The sequence below is a fragment of the Lathamus discolor genome, chromosome 1 (genome assembly GCF_037157495.1).
Source record: "Lathamus discolor isolate bLatDis1 chromosome 1, bLatDis1.hap1, whole genome shotgun sequence".
Lineage (NCBI taxonomy): Eukaryota > Metazoa > Chordata > Aves > Psittaciformes > Psittacidae > Lathamus > Lathamus discolor.
In genome coordinates this window covers 68,064,484-68,077,708 of record NC_088884.1, presented here as the reverse complement: position 1 = coordinate 68,077,708, position 13,225 = coordinate 68,064,484, and the positions used below count along the sequence as shown (strand labels likewise).

Genomic DNA, 13,225 nt, shown 5'->3' with positions numbered 1-13,225 from the left:
TGATACTGTCTATGTCCGTTGTCTTGTTTTGATACACGTTTCATCTTTGGAGAAGAGTTAACTTGAGCGCAACAGCCTATTGAATGTTGTTTTTATGACTAGGACTTCATACACTTGATGTACTGTGAGATCTGTGTACAGAATAAGGTGGAAATGATAGTTGTCTGGGTCACACTCTTCATCTGGAGAGCAAATGAAACTGTGTATAAGTACTTAGACAATCCATTCCTCTTTGCAGTTGGAGTTCTCACCACAGACTTTGTGTTGCTATGGCAAACAGCTATGCACAATCCCTCGAGATGCCACTTACTACAGTTACCAGAACAGGTAAGGAAAACTCAGTGCCGTCTTGTGCATGCTGCAATCAATCTGTTAAAGGTGTGAATGTATTTACATATGCACCCTCTTGATATCTGTACAGCTTTGTATTTTAAGATAATTTGCTGGAAGTGCAGATTGAATAGTTTACCTTGTGTTAATGATTTCTTTCTGCAAAAGTTCACTGCAGCCTTTGCTCTTCCTCCTTTTGCTTGCAGTAATGTGATGTTTTAGTAAATTTTTATCCTGCAGTTAATTAAGATTTCTTCAGGTATCTACAAGTCTGTTGTCTTCCTATTATGCAGCAGTATTTTTCATGCAGAACACAGAGTAAGCTATGCAGCAAGTATGTGCTCATAATACATATTATACTTGGCAAGTCTTTGTTTTTCACACTATGTTAACACTGAGGAGCAAAACTTATTTCTGTGTATTCAGATCTTCAGCAGATTGATTGCTTGCTTTTTTCTTGAAGGTTCCTTAAGGGAATTGTCTAGCAGTAGCTGTCAGCAGCTCTGTAAAATGCTGTCATTTCTACAGCTATTTTGAATTCTTTTATTATTATTTTTGCATCTTACTTGGGGTTTATTAAATGATTTAAACTTAATTTGACTTCTGAAGGAAGGTTTCTTGCCAGGCATCTCTGCCAACTGGGGAAGCGAGGCACGAAGAAGCAGGGAAATGCATGCTTTAACACTCCTGTATCCTGTCACCAGAAAATGCTCCTGTTAGGTTTTGGTTACCTCCAGACTGTCACCTCCATGAATTTAATTCCCACTCTTAGTTCTTTTCAACATCTGAAACAAAAATACCCAGAACAACAAACCCACTAAGGCTTTTACCTGAAAGCCAAGAATGTTTTGCAAGAGTTGTAGTTTACTGAAGCACCTGATCAGGTGAAAACAGCTGAAGAGCTGCAAAAGTTGAGTCTTGACCACCTTAGGCTTCATAAAGGTTTGTAGCAGTGAATGAAGGTTTTTAGGAGTAGAAAATAAGAAGAAAATAAGCTTACCGTATCCCATAATAGCTATTGTCCTGTTAGACTTCTGTAGTGTAGAGCTTTTCATATTGTGTCGGTATCTTCCACTTACACTTATCTCCGTGCAAGCATTAGATAGACCAAAAGATTATTACTCACAAATGTGATGTGCTTTACATGTGTTCAAACATTAGAAGGGAATGTTTGCCCTATAACAGGTGCATACATGTGACTTGTAAATTATGTTGTATGCACACATATATATATTAGACCAAAATGTACAATTTCAAAAGTACTGTTCTCTGCAGTATCTCAGATGAAAAATGGGAGAGGGTTAAGAGACCTGTCTTTGTAGCCTAACAGCTGCTATACTGTTGGTTTGTGTGGCTTTATAATAAAATTGTTTGAATTTTCTTTTGTTTCTTTGTATTTTTAGATGTTTTGTGCACTCAATTAACATGCCTTAGTAATGGAGAGGCTGCAGTTTTAGAACACTGTTGAGGGCTGGGGTAGAGTGTTGAATTAATCATTATTTTATTCAAGTATGAAAGAAATCTTTCTCTGTGATGCTTGCTGTGTTGATGCCTGGACTGTTCTCACCTCAGACCGGGCTGTGGCAGGATCGTGTCATTGTAGGGTGTTATGTGTGTAGTTAGCATAAGGTATTTAGTTAACAGTTTGACTGTCCTATGATGTCTCTTAAGATTTTCAAGGACGCGTTTTATTGTTCTTGAGGCTTCTGATGTTTAGCTTTCTGTTTCAACTGGGAGAGAACGTGGTCTTTTAGCATTTTCACATATAAGTTGGAAGACAACCCCTTTTCCACTGACCTCCTTCTGCTTCTCTGCCAACAGAACTGCTGTGCTGACGTACAAGTCAGAGTAGCAGTTTTTCGTTCCTTCTGCTCTTTCCCCTTTCTCATTTTTAATCCTTTGCTGTACGTGGCATGGATTATTAAAATGAAGAGGGTATGGGTATGCTAAAATGAAATACTCTTGTTTAATTTGCTTTAATCATTTGCTGCTTGTGTACCCATTTGAGAGATTTAATGCTAATCTGTGCTTTGCCTCAGCTTTCTGCTTTGTGTTTTCTTGGCGTAGAATCAGCTAGTTTGGAAAAGACCTTTAAGATCATGAAGTCCTGCTTCTATGTTTTTGGTTTTATCCTGCAAACCCCTGTTTCTTTGTGTTATTTTACTTCTCCTTCATGCTTGCCATTGTCTGCACTTGGCTCTGATGGCACAAAAAAAACCAAACTCTAAAAAGTCCCCGAATCCCAAACCAACCAATGTGGGCCCCATAAGTCTGCATTATTGAATAGCCTTGTTGCTGATGATGACCTCCTCTCATGCTCTGTACTTCTGTCCCTTGGCCTGCTGGAATTGGTGGCTCCATTGCTTGACTTGGGTTTTGTTGTGTGGATGGAGTAGTTCACCCAAATATGACCTTCTTGCTGACAGGTATCATTTCTGTGAGAAGTGCTTCAATGAAATCCAAGGGGAGAGCGTTTCTCTAGGAGATGACCCATCACAACCTCAAACGTGAGTTATCTCTGTGTCCTTGGGCTGTGCATTCATAAGCTATATCATCATCTATAGTGCCTTCTTAATGGGAAGTTTAGTTTGGGGTAATCCTTGCTGTTTATAGGCTAGTAGAAGGTGGACAAGATGTTCTTCATGAAAGCCTGGACTTGTGCTGTAGAGTATTTTATTTTTTTCTTTAAAGTCTGGAGTGACTGAGATGTAGTGAAAAATAAGTACTTACTCAAACAGAAGTTTGAAATAGTCCGTGTCAGCAAGTTTTAACATTTATCCTTGTAGTAAAACTGAATAAGGAAGCAATGTGATTCTTTACAAGCTGTCCCATAGAAAAAGAACATTTTCCACGTTTTATGCATCAAGGGTGGTATATACTTAAGTTGTCTGTCACTGTGAAATGCAGCTTTCTTTGTAGTGTCAGTGAGTGTTTAAAAAACCTGCTCGCAAGTTTTGTCTTGATATGTTGGTACATGTGGTACGGCATAAATGTGCTGTGTGTTAAAACTGAATTTTGTTGCCTGTTTCTCCATAGCACGATAAACAAAGAACAGTTTTCAAAAAGGAAAAATGATACACTGGACCCTGAACTGTAAGTAATGTTGTCACACTTTGAATGAGCTTTATTATTACTACTGCCACTGTTTTGTAGCAAGATGTTATTCTTTATCAGCTTTGCTTTCCAGTGTTTTCCAATTTCATGTACCTCTGTTAGTGGGCAGGGGGTGCTTAGTAAGCAGTATTCTGTACTGAGAACCCAAATGGCCACAGCTGTACTTGAGAAATACATAACACATATGGGTCAAAACTATTGCATTTTGTTGTCTTGAATGTGGATTTGCAGAAGGATGAATGTAGATAACTCTGCTTTGAAACCCTGTTGTGGCAGTGTCTCAGAACTGGTTTGAGTCACTTGGCAGTAGCTCTTTGAGTGCTGTTGGCTTTTCTAGTTGTCATATTTTACAGGCAGCTGTAGTAGAAGTTGCTAAATTTGAATCAGTCAGTATTTCTACACTGCTTTGGAAGCAGAACTGTAGACGTCCAGTAAACTTGAGATCATGGTAACCCAGCTGCTTTTCTTTATATTCCTGAGGGTTTTTTTCAAAGTTGCTTTATGTGGTTCTGCATTATACACCTGTGCTGCTACTTTGCAAAAATTATCCTCATTCTCAAATGAATGAGCAAAAAGGATGCATATTCTGCCCACACCATCTTTCGAAGGGCGTAAAGGTCACTCAGTTCTTCCGTCTTACAAGGCCTGTGGGAAGGAGAGAATAGTAACTTGATTCATAACTTTCCTTTCCCTTAGTTACACTGAAAATACAGCTTAACATGGAATACAAACCTAACTTACAGTATGGTACCATGCTCAACACATACGACAGCTATTCATTCAAAATCTCACTCTTATAAATACACATGTTCAAAAGGAGTCAGATTGTCTCGACACATGAAGCAATCTTATGTATTTTAGAGAATTATATTCACCAACATTTGAAGTAAATCTTACCACTTACCTCAGTTGTCCTTAAATCTCTGCTAGTCTTCTGAAAGTGACTTTGTTGCTACTGTTTTCTTCCTGCCCACTCTCCTGTAGTATATTTGGAATGTACCCCAGGTTTCAAGTATAGTGGGGCAACTAACAGCTAACTACTTCCCCTGGTTCTTGGCTTCTGACACCTGTGAATCTATTTCCCCTCTTTTCATTATAGCAACAAGCACTTCACAGATTTTTAGCCTTATAAGGTCTTCACTTCAGGGGAAAAAAAACCCAACACCCGTCAAAACCAAAACCACAAAACAGAGTTAAGTGGATGGCAGTAAGGCAAGCAAGTAGTAATAATATTGTGTCCCTGCATAGTGTACCTGACTTGAGCTGACAGATTCTTAATGCATTCTGGAGGCAGTTCCTTAGCATAGATGTGCCCTCTGTGTTAATTAGGCTCAAGACCCTAAATACTAGAAATTCTCTAATAAAATACTATACAAGCAAATAATGATACTACTAACCTTTGTTCCCTTCCCCCTTTTTATCTTCTACAGGTTTGTTGAATGTATAGAGTGTGGAAGAAAAATGCACCAGATCTGTGTTCTTCACAATGAGATAATCTGGCCTTCTGGGTGAGAAATTTCTTCTTAAGTAGAGAGTATATGATAGATTTACTAGAGTTAGTGCATGCATATCCTTATGTTGGTTATAAAAGAGCATCGAGTGAAAGAAGTTGCATTCCTGGCTGAAAATTCTACAAAATCTTAAAGATGACATCATACCCTACTGCATTGTGTGTAGAGTTGTTTCTAATCTTTAATGTTTCTAACGTTCCTTTGTGTGCAGGAGGACCTTTCAGCTTTGTTTCAGCCTTTTATGTTTAAAGATTCTAGTTCTTCATGAAAAGATATGTTTAGTTATAGTAACAGTTTAATATGGTCTGTTTTCTGTACAGATCACTGCTTTGTCATCTAAAACAAAAAAAAACCTGAAAGAATTTTAGCAGGCGAAGTCACTTTTTTGACCTTGGTGATCAGATTATATCTGAAAATCTGATCTTCTTCAGATACTCCATGGTTCATGATCAACATACTGGAGTTTATTCTGATTGCTTTAAAAGCTTTTTTAAAAAGCTGATAAGTGTTGATAAAGCTCTGTATGAGCTTAAACATTCCCTTTATATGCCATGTCTTTTACCATCCTGTTGTTCCATCCAAATTGCTGCAGAAGAGCGTAGATGTCCTGTAACTGAGGAAAATCTGCCCTTCAATGCTAGAGTATACTTGGATATTAAAATCAGCCTTTTTCTTTGTGTTGTGGTATCTCATCTTCATCAGTTTTAAACTGTTCCAAGAATATGTTAAGCCAGTATTTTTGCCCTGCCAGTAGAGACCTTTTCCTCAGATTGCAGGTGACTGACAGGAGATGCCACCCCATGGAGCTTAGATCCCCCTCTGCCGCTCTGAAACACTTGAGCCACTTTTGCTGGCACTGTTCTTTTATTTCAAATTTGAGTTAACATATTTTCCAGACCAGATAAGATCTGGTGAAAGACTTGGCTTCTAATCTTAAGATGCTAAAGAACTTCATGGACTGACTTGGGGTGGGTTTTCATTTTCTTCTCCTTTTGCTTCAGCTTTGTCTGTGATGGCTGCCTAAAGAAAACAGGACGAACCAGGAAGGAGAACAAATTTTCTGCTAAAAGTAAGATTCTGACATTTACGCCAATACATCTTAAATAATTTAAGAATGGAGAAGAGGTGGATTTTAGGCTCATTTTGTATTTATTTCAGGGCTGGGTTTGGTTTGGTGTTTAGGTTTTTTGGTTTGGGGGTTTTTTTTGAGTTAAAGGCAGGTACTTTTGATCAGTTCTGAACATCAGTTCTGTGATGTTCAGGATGTTTGCATTCACAGCTGATGTCTTTGGTTAGTAGTCTGTTGTAGAAGGTTAACATACTGTTTTAGAGCACTGCTAATGCAAGATACACATCCTTTCATCTCAGTTGTCATATAGCATTGGGAAAGGGTTACTGTGTGACTGCAGTCTAACTTAAATTTATGATAACGTTTACCAAGTTGCCATGCTACTGCTGCTCTTAAAAGCTTTGTTGAAGGGCTCAATCACAAAAAAAAAACAAACCACTTGGTAGACATTTCCTCTTGATCAAGGCAGCTGACTTGAAGGCATTGTAGGAAGAAATTGGTGCAGTCACCATCTGTTCTGTAGACCAAGTAGGTCTTTCAGAGTCTTTTTAGGTTGGTGTACTTACAAATAGTGAGTATTTACATTTCTGCTAAAAAAATAATAAATATATACATATATATCCCTGGCCAACCAATAGCATCAAGATTCAGCAAAATGAGTCAGTGAATGATGGATTCAGTGAGTCTTTTTCCAAAATCTCCAAAATCAAAACTCCCAAGATTCACCAAGAATACAGGAAAAACACAAGGGTTCTCCTATAGTTTGTATCAGGTTTTATTTTGAGCAACCTGTATGTATTGCATACTTAACATAGTATAGAGATGTGTTACTGAAAGGTGTCAAATTGGCAAATGAGAAGCTGATTGGCAGCTGTGTCACTTTCCAGGGGTAATGTGCAGCAGTGAGTCAGGCCCTGTTACACTGGAAGTCTTACACTCCCTTTCAGCTTCAGTTTTTTGTCAGTTTTGTTTGAAAATGAGAAACTTCTAAACTAACTACGTTACTTGCAGATACAGTTGTATTTACTTGTCCTTTCCATTACTGAGAGATATATTCTTTTGGTAAATGCAGAGACTAACTTGGCTACTGTGGCTTCATAGACAGCTTCCAAATGCAATGTCAGCTCTTGACATTGTCTGAGAGCAGTGTTTTGTAATCCAGTTGAAGCAACAAAGAGCTTCTATTCAGGAGGAGCCTAAATTGTAATTGACTTCTAAGACAGATAGAAATTGGGTTGAAATACGGAGTCTTCATTTAAATAATGTATAAACCATAAACATGGCTGCAGGTGAAAAGCAGCTCACCCCATCTAGAAGTGTTAGTGTTTAAAGATAAAGGTCTAATTTATGATTGCATACTGCATACATTAAAAGTTATTTTTCATTAAATTCTGAATAATCACATTTGAACAGTTCCAAGTCTGTATATATTTAGAGCCGTATTTTTCTCCTGCAGGGTTACCAGCTACAAGACTTGGTACCTTCTTGGAGAACAGAGTCAATGATTTCTTAAGACGACAGAACCACCCTGAGGCAGGAGAGGTTACAGTTAGGGTGGTACATGCGTCTGACAAAACAGTTGAAGTAAAACCCGGAATGAAAGCAAGGTATGTTCTTTCCATTTCTAATGTTGCTTCTTCTGGGGGGAGGCGGAAGCTATTTGAATTTACTTACATGTTACTGTTCTGAAAAAATACTTTTTTATTGAAAACCTGACTACTGACCAGTTCTTGAAAGATGGATATTACAGCAGCGTGTTCCTTAGTTGTGATGAATGTCAGCTTTTTCACAGTAAGAAGTGTATGCCTTATATTTGAATAGTCTGTAAGCATTTAAAATTGCACTAGAGTTATACTTACAGCAGCCGTCATCAGTGTTGCCTTTACCTAGTGACATGTATTCTCTAATATGTGAATATATTTGGTATTTCTCTTTACCGTCTGTAATCTGCAGGTTTGTAGACAGTGGAGAGATGGCAGAGTCTTTCCCTTATCGAACAAAAGCGCTTTTTGCCTTTGAGGAGATTGATGGTGTAGACCTGTGCTTCTTTGGGATGCATGTACAGGAGTATGGCTCAGACTGTCCTCCACCCAATCAAAGGTGAGGAGCTGTGTGAAACTTTATTTTGGTACTGTTTCATTTGGGTGAACCTTCTGTGTGTAGAGCTTCAGTGTTGCATTTGTGAAGACTCTTAGTGCTGTTACCTTCTAGAAACAAAGTAGCTTCTGTAGGAAATATCTCAGTTGGGGTGCTTTTTACTGGGGATGCTGGCTTGACAGACACTGTCTCAAAGATCAGTTATCAGTATTCTCAAGGAAGGGATTCGATAATTTTAGAGAGGAGGCTAGGATATCAAAAGAAGGCTGAGTTTCTAGAGGTAAATAAGGATCACAGGCTTTAAAGATTGCTGTTATATTGGATGCTTTAAAGGCATAAAAATAATGTGAATAAATTTGTAAACTATTTTAAAATCTTTGCTTCTCATCATGTCTTTTGTGTTTGTTTTGGGTTTTGTTTTGTTTTTTAGGCGAGTGTATATATCTTACCTTGACAGTGTTCATTTCTTCCGCCCTAAATGCTTGAGGACTGCTGTCTATCACGAAATACTAATTGGATATCTAGAATATGTCAAGAAACTAGGGTAAGTGGTTTTGGTTTGGATTTGTTTGGGGTTTTTTATGTTCTGTGCAGTGTTTGTGCTAGGTAGTTCTCAATGCAAATGCAGCTACATCCTACTGTGCAGAATGTGGTGTCTAAATATCAGCTGATGATAGGATAACTTGGCCACAACTGCGTATAGTTGAAGAGACAAAAAGACAAAGACTCTCCTTCAGGAGAAGCTTATGCTTCAGATATTTTAAGGTTTCCAAACTTACAGAAAACCTCTTTAAATCTGAGGAGAAAAAGTGAGCCTTTTATCTGGACCATAAAATTTTGCTGGCTGTGTTGATAGTGCAGTCCCTGTGTAATGCCAGTGCTTTAATCAGGTCATTCGTTTGGGCTGGCAAGTCCTTACTCATGCTTTTATAAGGAGAAAGGTAAGTGTATTTTTGTCTGTACTAATTTACTCTAACAGCTGTGTAAGGCCACTAAGAAATCTCTTATAGAATGAATAGCTGAAATTTGTGAGAAACTGAAAAGTTAGATGAGAGAGTATACTTTGGACAGCACAAAAGAGAACACAGAACACTGAAGAAATAAGATAGGTGGAAATTAAACTACCATGATTATGGAAGTAGAAAAGGCAGTGAAGGAAACATCAATCTATTGTCAAAGGTATCTGTTGTAGCTTGGCAGAATTATTCATGAAGAAACTGTTAAGGACTATGTTTAGAGTAGCTGCGTAAGAAAAGTTAGGGGGGTCAGAATGGAGGTGGATGGTACTCTCATCAGTACCTTGGTGAGATGGTATGGTCGTTAGGACTTTAGAGGCATATATTAGACTTTTCCGGCCTTTTTATTGTGTATTTTCTAACCTGTGAGTCTGCAAAAATTGTTGCGTAGTGCTCAAAGCTCAGTTTTACTTAAGGCTGTTTTCTGTGCTAATGGCTAACATCAGGTTCTCATTTTGGGAAAACAGTATTGGTCATGCAGTATCATCTCTCCCTTCTCGGGCAGAAGGAATGACAACTGGCTGCAGTTTACAGGGTTTGGGTAGGACTCTGCAGAGCTGATTCTCAACATGGCAAAGATAGCTATTTTTCTCCAACTTGAGATCTGATTATTCCTCCTACTGGAGTTCTTTTCAAAAACTAATAAAGAACTGAAGATGAGAAAGTGTTCTTTGTGGTTTCATCTTCCCTGCAGCTGCTACTATTCGGATGTCATCTGTCTTCATAATACTTAAATTGTACACCCAATAGTATATAGGTTAATGGTGACTGTTTATTCCCACATATAATTGTGAAACCTTTCAATACTGATTCTCAAAGTTAAAAACCAGAGGATTTATGGTAGAAAAAGTGAATTGTGTGTTTAAGTGAATTGTTTTTAAAATGCTTTTAGATTGGATATTAGGAAGAAATTCTTCACTGTGAGGGCGGTGAGACACTGGCATAGACTGTCCAGAGAAGCTGTGGCTGTTCCATCCCCGGCAGTGTTCATGGCCAGGTTGGATGGGGTTGGAGCAACATGATCTAGTGGAAGGTGTCTCTGCCCTGGAATTAGGTGATATTTGAGGTCCCTTCCAACCTAAACCACTCCAACTGCACTGTCTCAAGGAAAAAGAATTCTGGCTTTTACTACTGAAATACGTAGTAATACTAAGTAGAAATACTCCCTCTTTCTGTCATTAGTTAATTGGAAGGTGGCAATTGTATGTCTGTATGAGGCTTTGATTTGTATCCAGATTGAAAAACGTGCGTGCTGTATATAAATTACTCCATATATAGTGCTGAATTTTTAAAAATTAGTGAGAAGATGGTAATGCTGATGCATTAATGAAGCTGGGATGAACACTAGAATTAAAATCTTGGAGAGCTATAATTATTGTCCAGCTGGTAACACCAGCCAACTCTGTGGTAGCTCCATCTTGTGGCAGAGAGGAGAGCAAATTCTAGTATTAATTATCAGAGTCTACATGTACCTTTTAAATTATGCTAGGTATACTACTGGACATATCTGGGCATGCCCACCTAGTGAAGGAGATGACTACATTTTCCATTGCCATCCTCCTGACCAAAAGATACCCAAGCCCAAACGACTGCAAGAGTGGTACAAAAAGATGCTGGACAAATCTGTGTCAGAGCGGATTGTACATGATTACAAGGTTTGTGAAGTGTATGTTTGTACTGGGGGTGGGCTTGACCAGTCTTGTCTTGCTTTCTTCCTTGCCTTTTGCGTTGTACCTGATTCTTGAAGCTTGCTGGTTTAGTTTTGAATGAATTGAGCTCTTAAAGTTTAAAGTAAATCCCTTTCAAGGCATGTAGCTTCTGAAATGATTCTAGCAAGAGATTTGAAATAACTTCTTAGAACAAACTACATTATTGAGGAATACCGCAAAGAGCGCACATCTCATTTCATTAATACAAAGAAATTATGTGGACTTTTTAATCTTCTGTTAAATAAAATTTCAGGATTAGGCTGCTGATGCAGTTAGAAATATATAAAATCTTTGGAGTCACCAGGGCTTTAACTAGTGTTGATAATATAGTGATTATTTGTCCCATTTGGCAAGTATGTGTATTGGAGTCTAGCATATGTTTTAAATGTATTTGTTGAACTGTCTGTAACTGATGCAGTGTTAAATCTGCATTTAGAACGTGCTCTCAAAATGAAATATTAAGCTGCTCTTTGATCTGCCTTTTTTATCGCATACTGAAAGGTTGCCTTTACTTCTGTGACTTGAAACAGTGCTAACCAAGTGTTTTGCTCTTTTCAGGATATATTTAAGCAGGCAACGGAAGATCGTCTAACAAGTGCGAAAGAGCTACCTTACTTTGAAGGAGATTTCTGGCCTAATGTTCTAGAGGAGAGCATTAAGGAGTTAGAGCAAGAGGAAGAAGAACGGAAGAGAGAGGAAAACACTAGTAATGAAAGCACGGATGTAAGGATGCTTCTGCTATTTCACGATCTAATGTAAAAGTTGTGATTATGTGTGGCTAATTTTGAAAAAAGAAAAAAAAGGGCCAGGCTAAGTGGCTTTTTCACCTTTCTAGCTTTATTCTAATATAAAGTTAAATTTTACATTTCATAAATTATATCACTCAGCTACACTGGTATGAGCAGTGGCTGTTTGTATGGCTTTAAACTTAATTAGTTACCAAAGTCAATTAGATTGAAACAGCTGCTAGTTGAATATTTTACTGCTAAAATCCAATTAATATCAATGTTCATGCTGCAACCTTAGCCTGATTTGGAAGCTTTTTCCTTAAGCTTAGCTTTTGAATACTGGCTAAGTCTTTTCTCTATAACTTATGTATAATGCCAGTCTTAGCAGAATGTTCTGAGAAAGTGACAGAATGCTTTGATTTAGTAGTTTACACTGTATAGGGGTGGGTTTTGTTTGTTTGGTTTTTTTTTTTAGTAGAAAGCTTTAAGGCATTGTGAATCTGAAGCACAAATTCCTGCTGAACTATTGTTGGGCTACTTAGAGAAATTTCTTGCTGTTCTCTTGTTCAATTTTCTTGGAGAATGTGCACCAACTGTGCTTTCACCTTCAAAAAAAAAAAAAGGCTATGCCTCTTAATAATAAATTTGAAATTAACAGATGCTAAATTTATGTATTTGCCCATCCTTGGATCTTCTGAGCTTTTATGGAGGAAGTTTTGAACCTAGGATAAGGTTACTACTTTTGCTCATGCCAGTAGTACTTAACTGTTTAAGCACTGCTGCTTTGTCACCTCACTAGATTTTTTGTTGGGATTTAGAATTAATCTTTTTCCTGAAAGACCTTTGGATCAAAACAGTTAGGTTTAACGTTATAGCTAGAATTTGTGGTTCTCCTGTGCTGCTCTTTCAAGGAGAATGAACTAAGTGCAAGAGTAACCTCTGAATGAGGCAACTTGATATTGACTTCGCATTAACTAACATCTTATTTAGGAAGGTGTTATTTAAAGGTTTGTTTTCTACTTGGCATAGCTGCAAGTTCCCATCTCTCTATTATAGTAGAAACCAGTCATGAGGAATCACACTTCATCCATCCTTCACAGCAGTTCAGCCCCGAAATCCTGTGGTGGGGGAAGCTTGTGGCATATTACTATTTAACCTTTACTATTAAAAACAGGTTTAACTCTTTACTGACCGCATGTTTTAATTTTTGAAAACGAGGCAATAACAAATTGTACTGTCAAATGAAGTGATAGTCATTCATGTTCACTAGAAATTTCTGTCCTGACAAAGTTATTTTAAGCTTAGGAAGAATGCCTGTTTGGATAAGAATTGCTTTGATCCTTGATCATCACATGCTGTAGTATTTTGAGGGGCCCTCTGAGAAGCACAGAGAAGAATAAACTATTAATTGCTAAATTATGATAATTGAAATTAAGCTGACCTGGTTTATTTGACTATTGCAGGATATGACAGGAGGAAGGTACATACTATTAATTGCACTGCTAATGCTTTTTGGAGTCAGAAGAACAGCTTCTTATCAAAATCAGTTTAATGCAGTCTATTAAAAAATAAAAATAAATCTGTCAGAACTGTAACTAGCTAAATCTAAGTGAATTAAGTTTTTCTTCTGGTTAGTGCAATATCAGTTGTA

The 13,225-nt window shown here is 37.7% G+C and overlaps 1 protein-coding gene across 1 annotated transcript in view; it reads left to right on the top strand.

Annotated features, from left to right (window-relative positions):
• EP300 (E1A binding protein p300) overlaps positions 1–13,225 on the top strand; it is a 63,388-nt gene that overhangs the window by 44,159 nt on the left and 6,004 nt on the right. The window contains exons 19-28 of the mRNA XM_065677448.1: positions 239–327; positions 2,757–2,837; positions 3,367–3,423; positions 4,875–4,952; positions 5,957–6,024; positions 7,481–7,631; positions 7,978–8,124; positions 8,552–8,665; positions 10,627–10,792; positions 11,405–11,569. Of these exons, the coding sequence (XP_065533520.1) occupies positions 239–327; positions 2,757–2,837; positions 3,367–3,423; positions 4,875–4,952; positions 5,957–6,024; positions 7,481–7,631; positions 7,978–8,124; positions 8,552–8,665; positions 10,627–10,792; positions 11,405–11,569 (1,116 nt within the window). The remainder of the gene's footprint in view (positions 1–238; positions 328–2,756; positions 2,838–3,366; positions 3,424–4,874; positions 4,953–5,956; positions 6,025–7,480; positions 7,632–7,977; positions 8,125–8,551; positions 8,666–10,626; positions 10,793–11,404; positions 11,570–13,225) is intronic.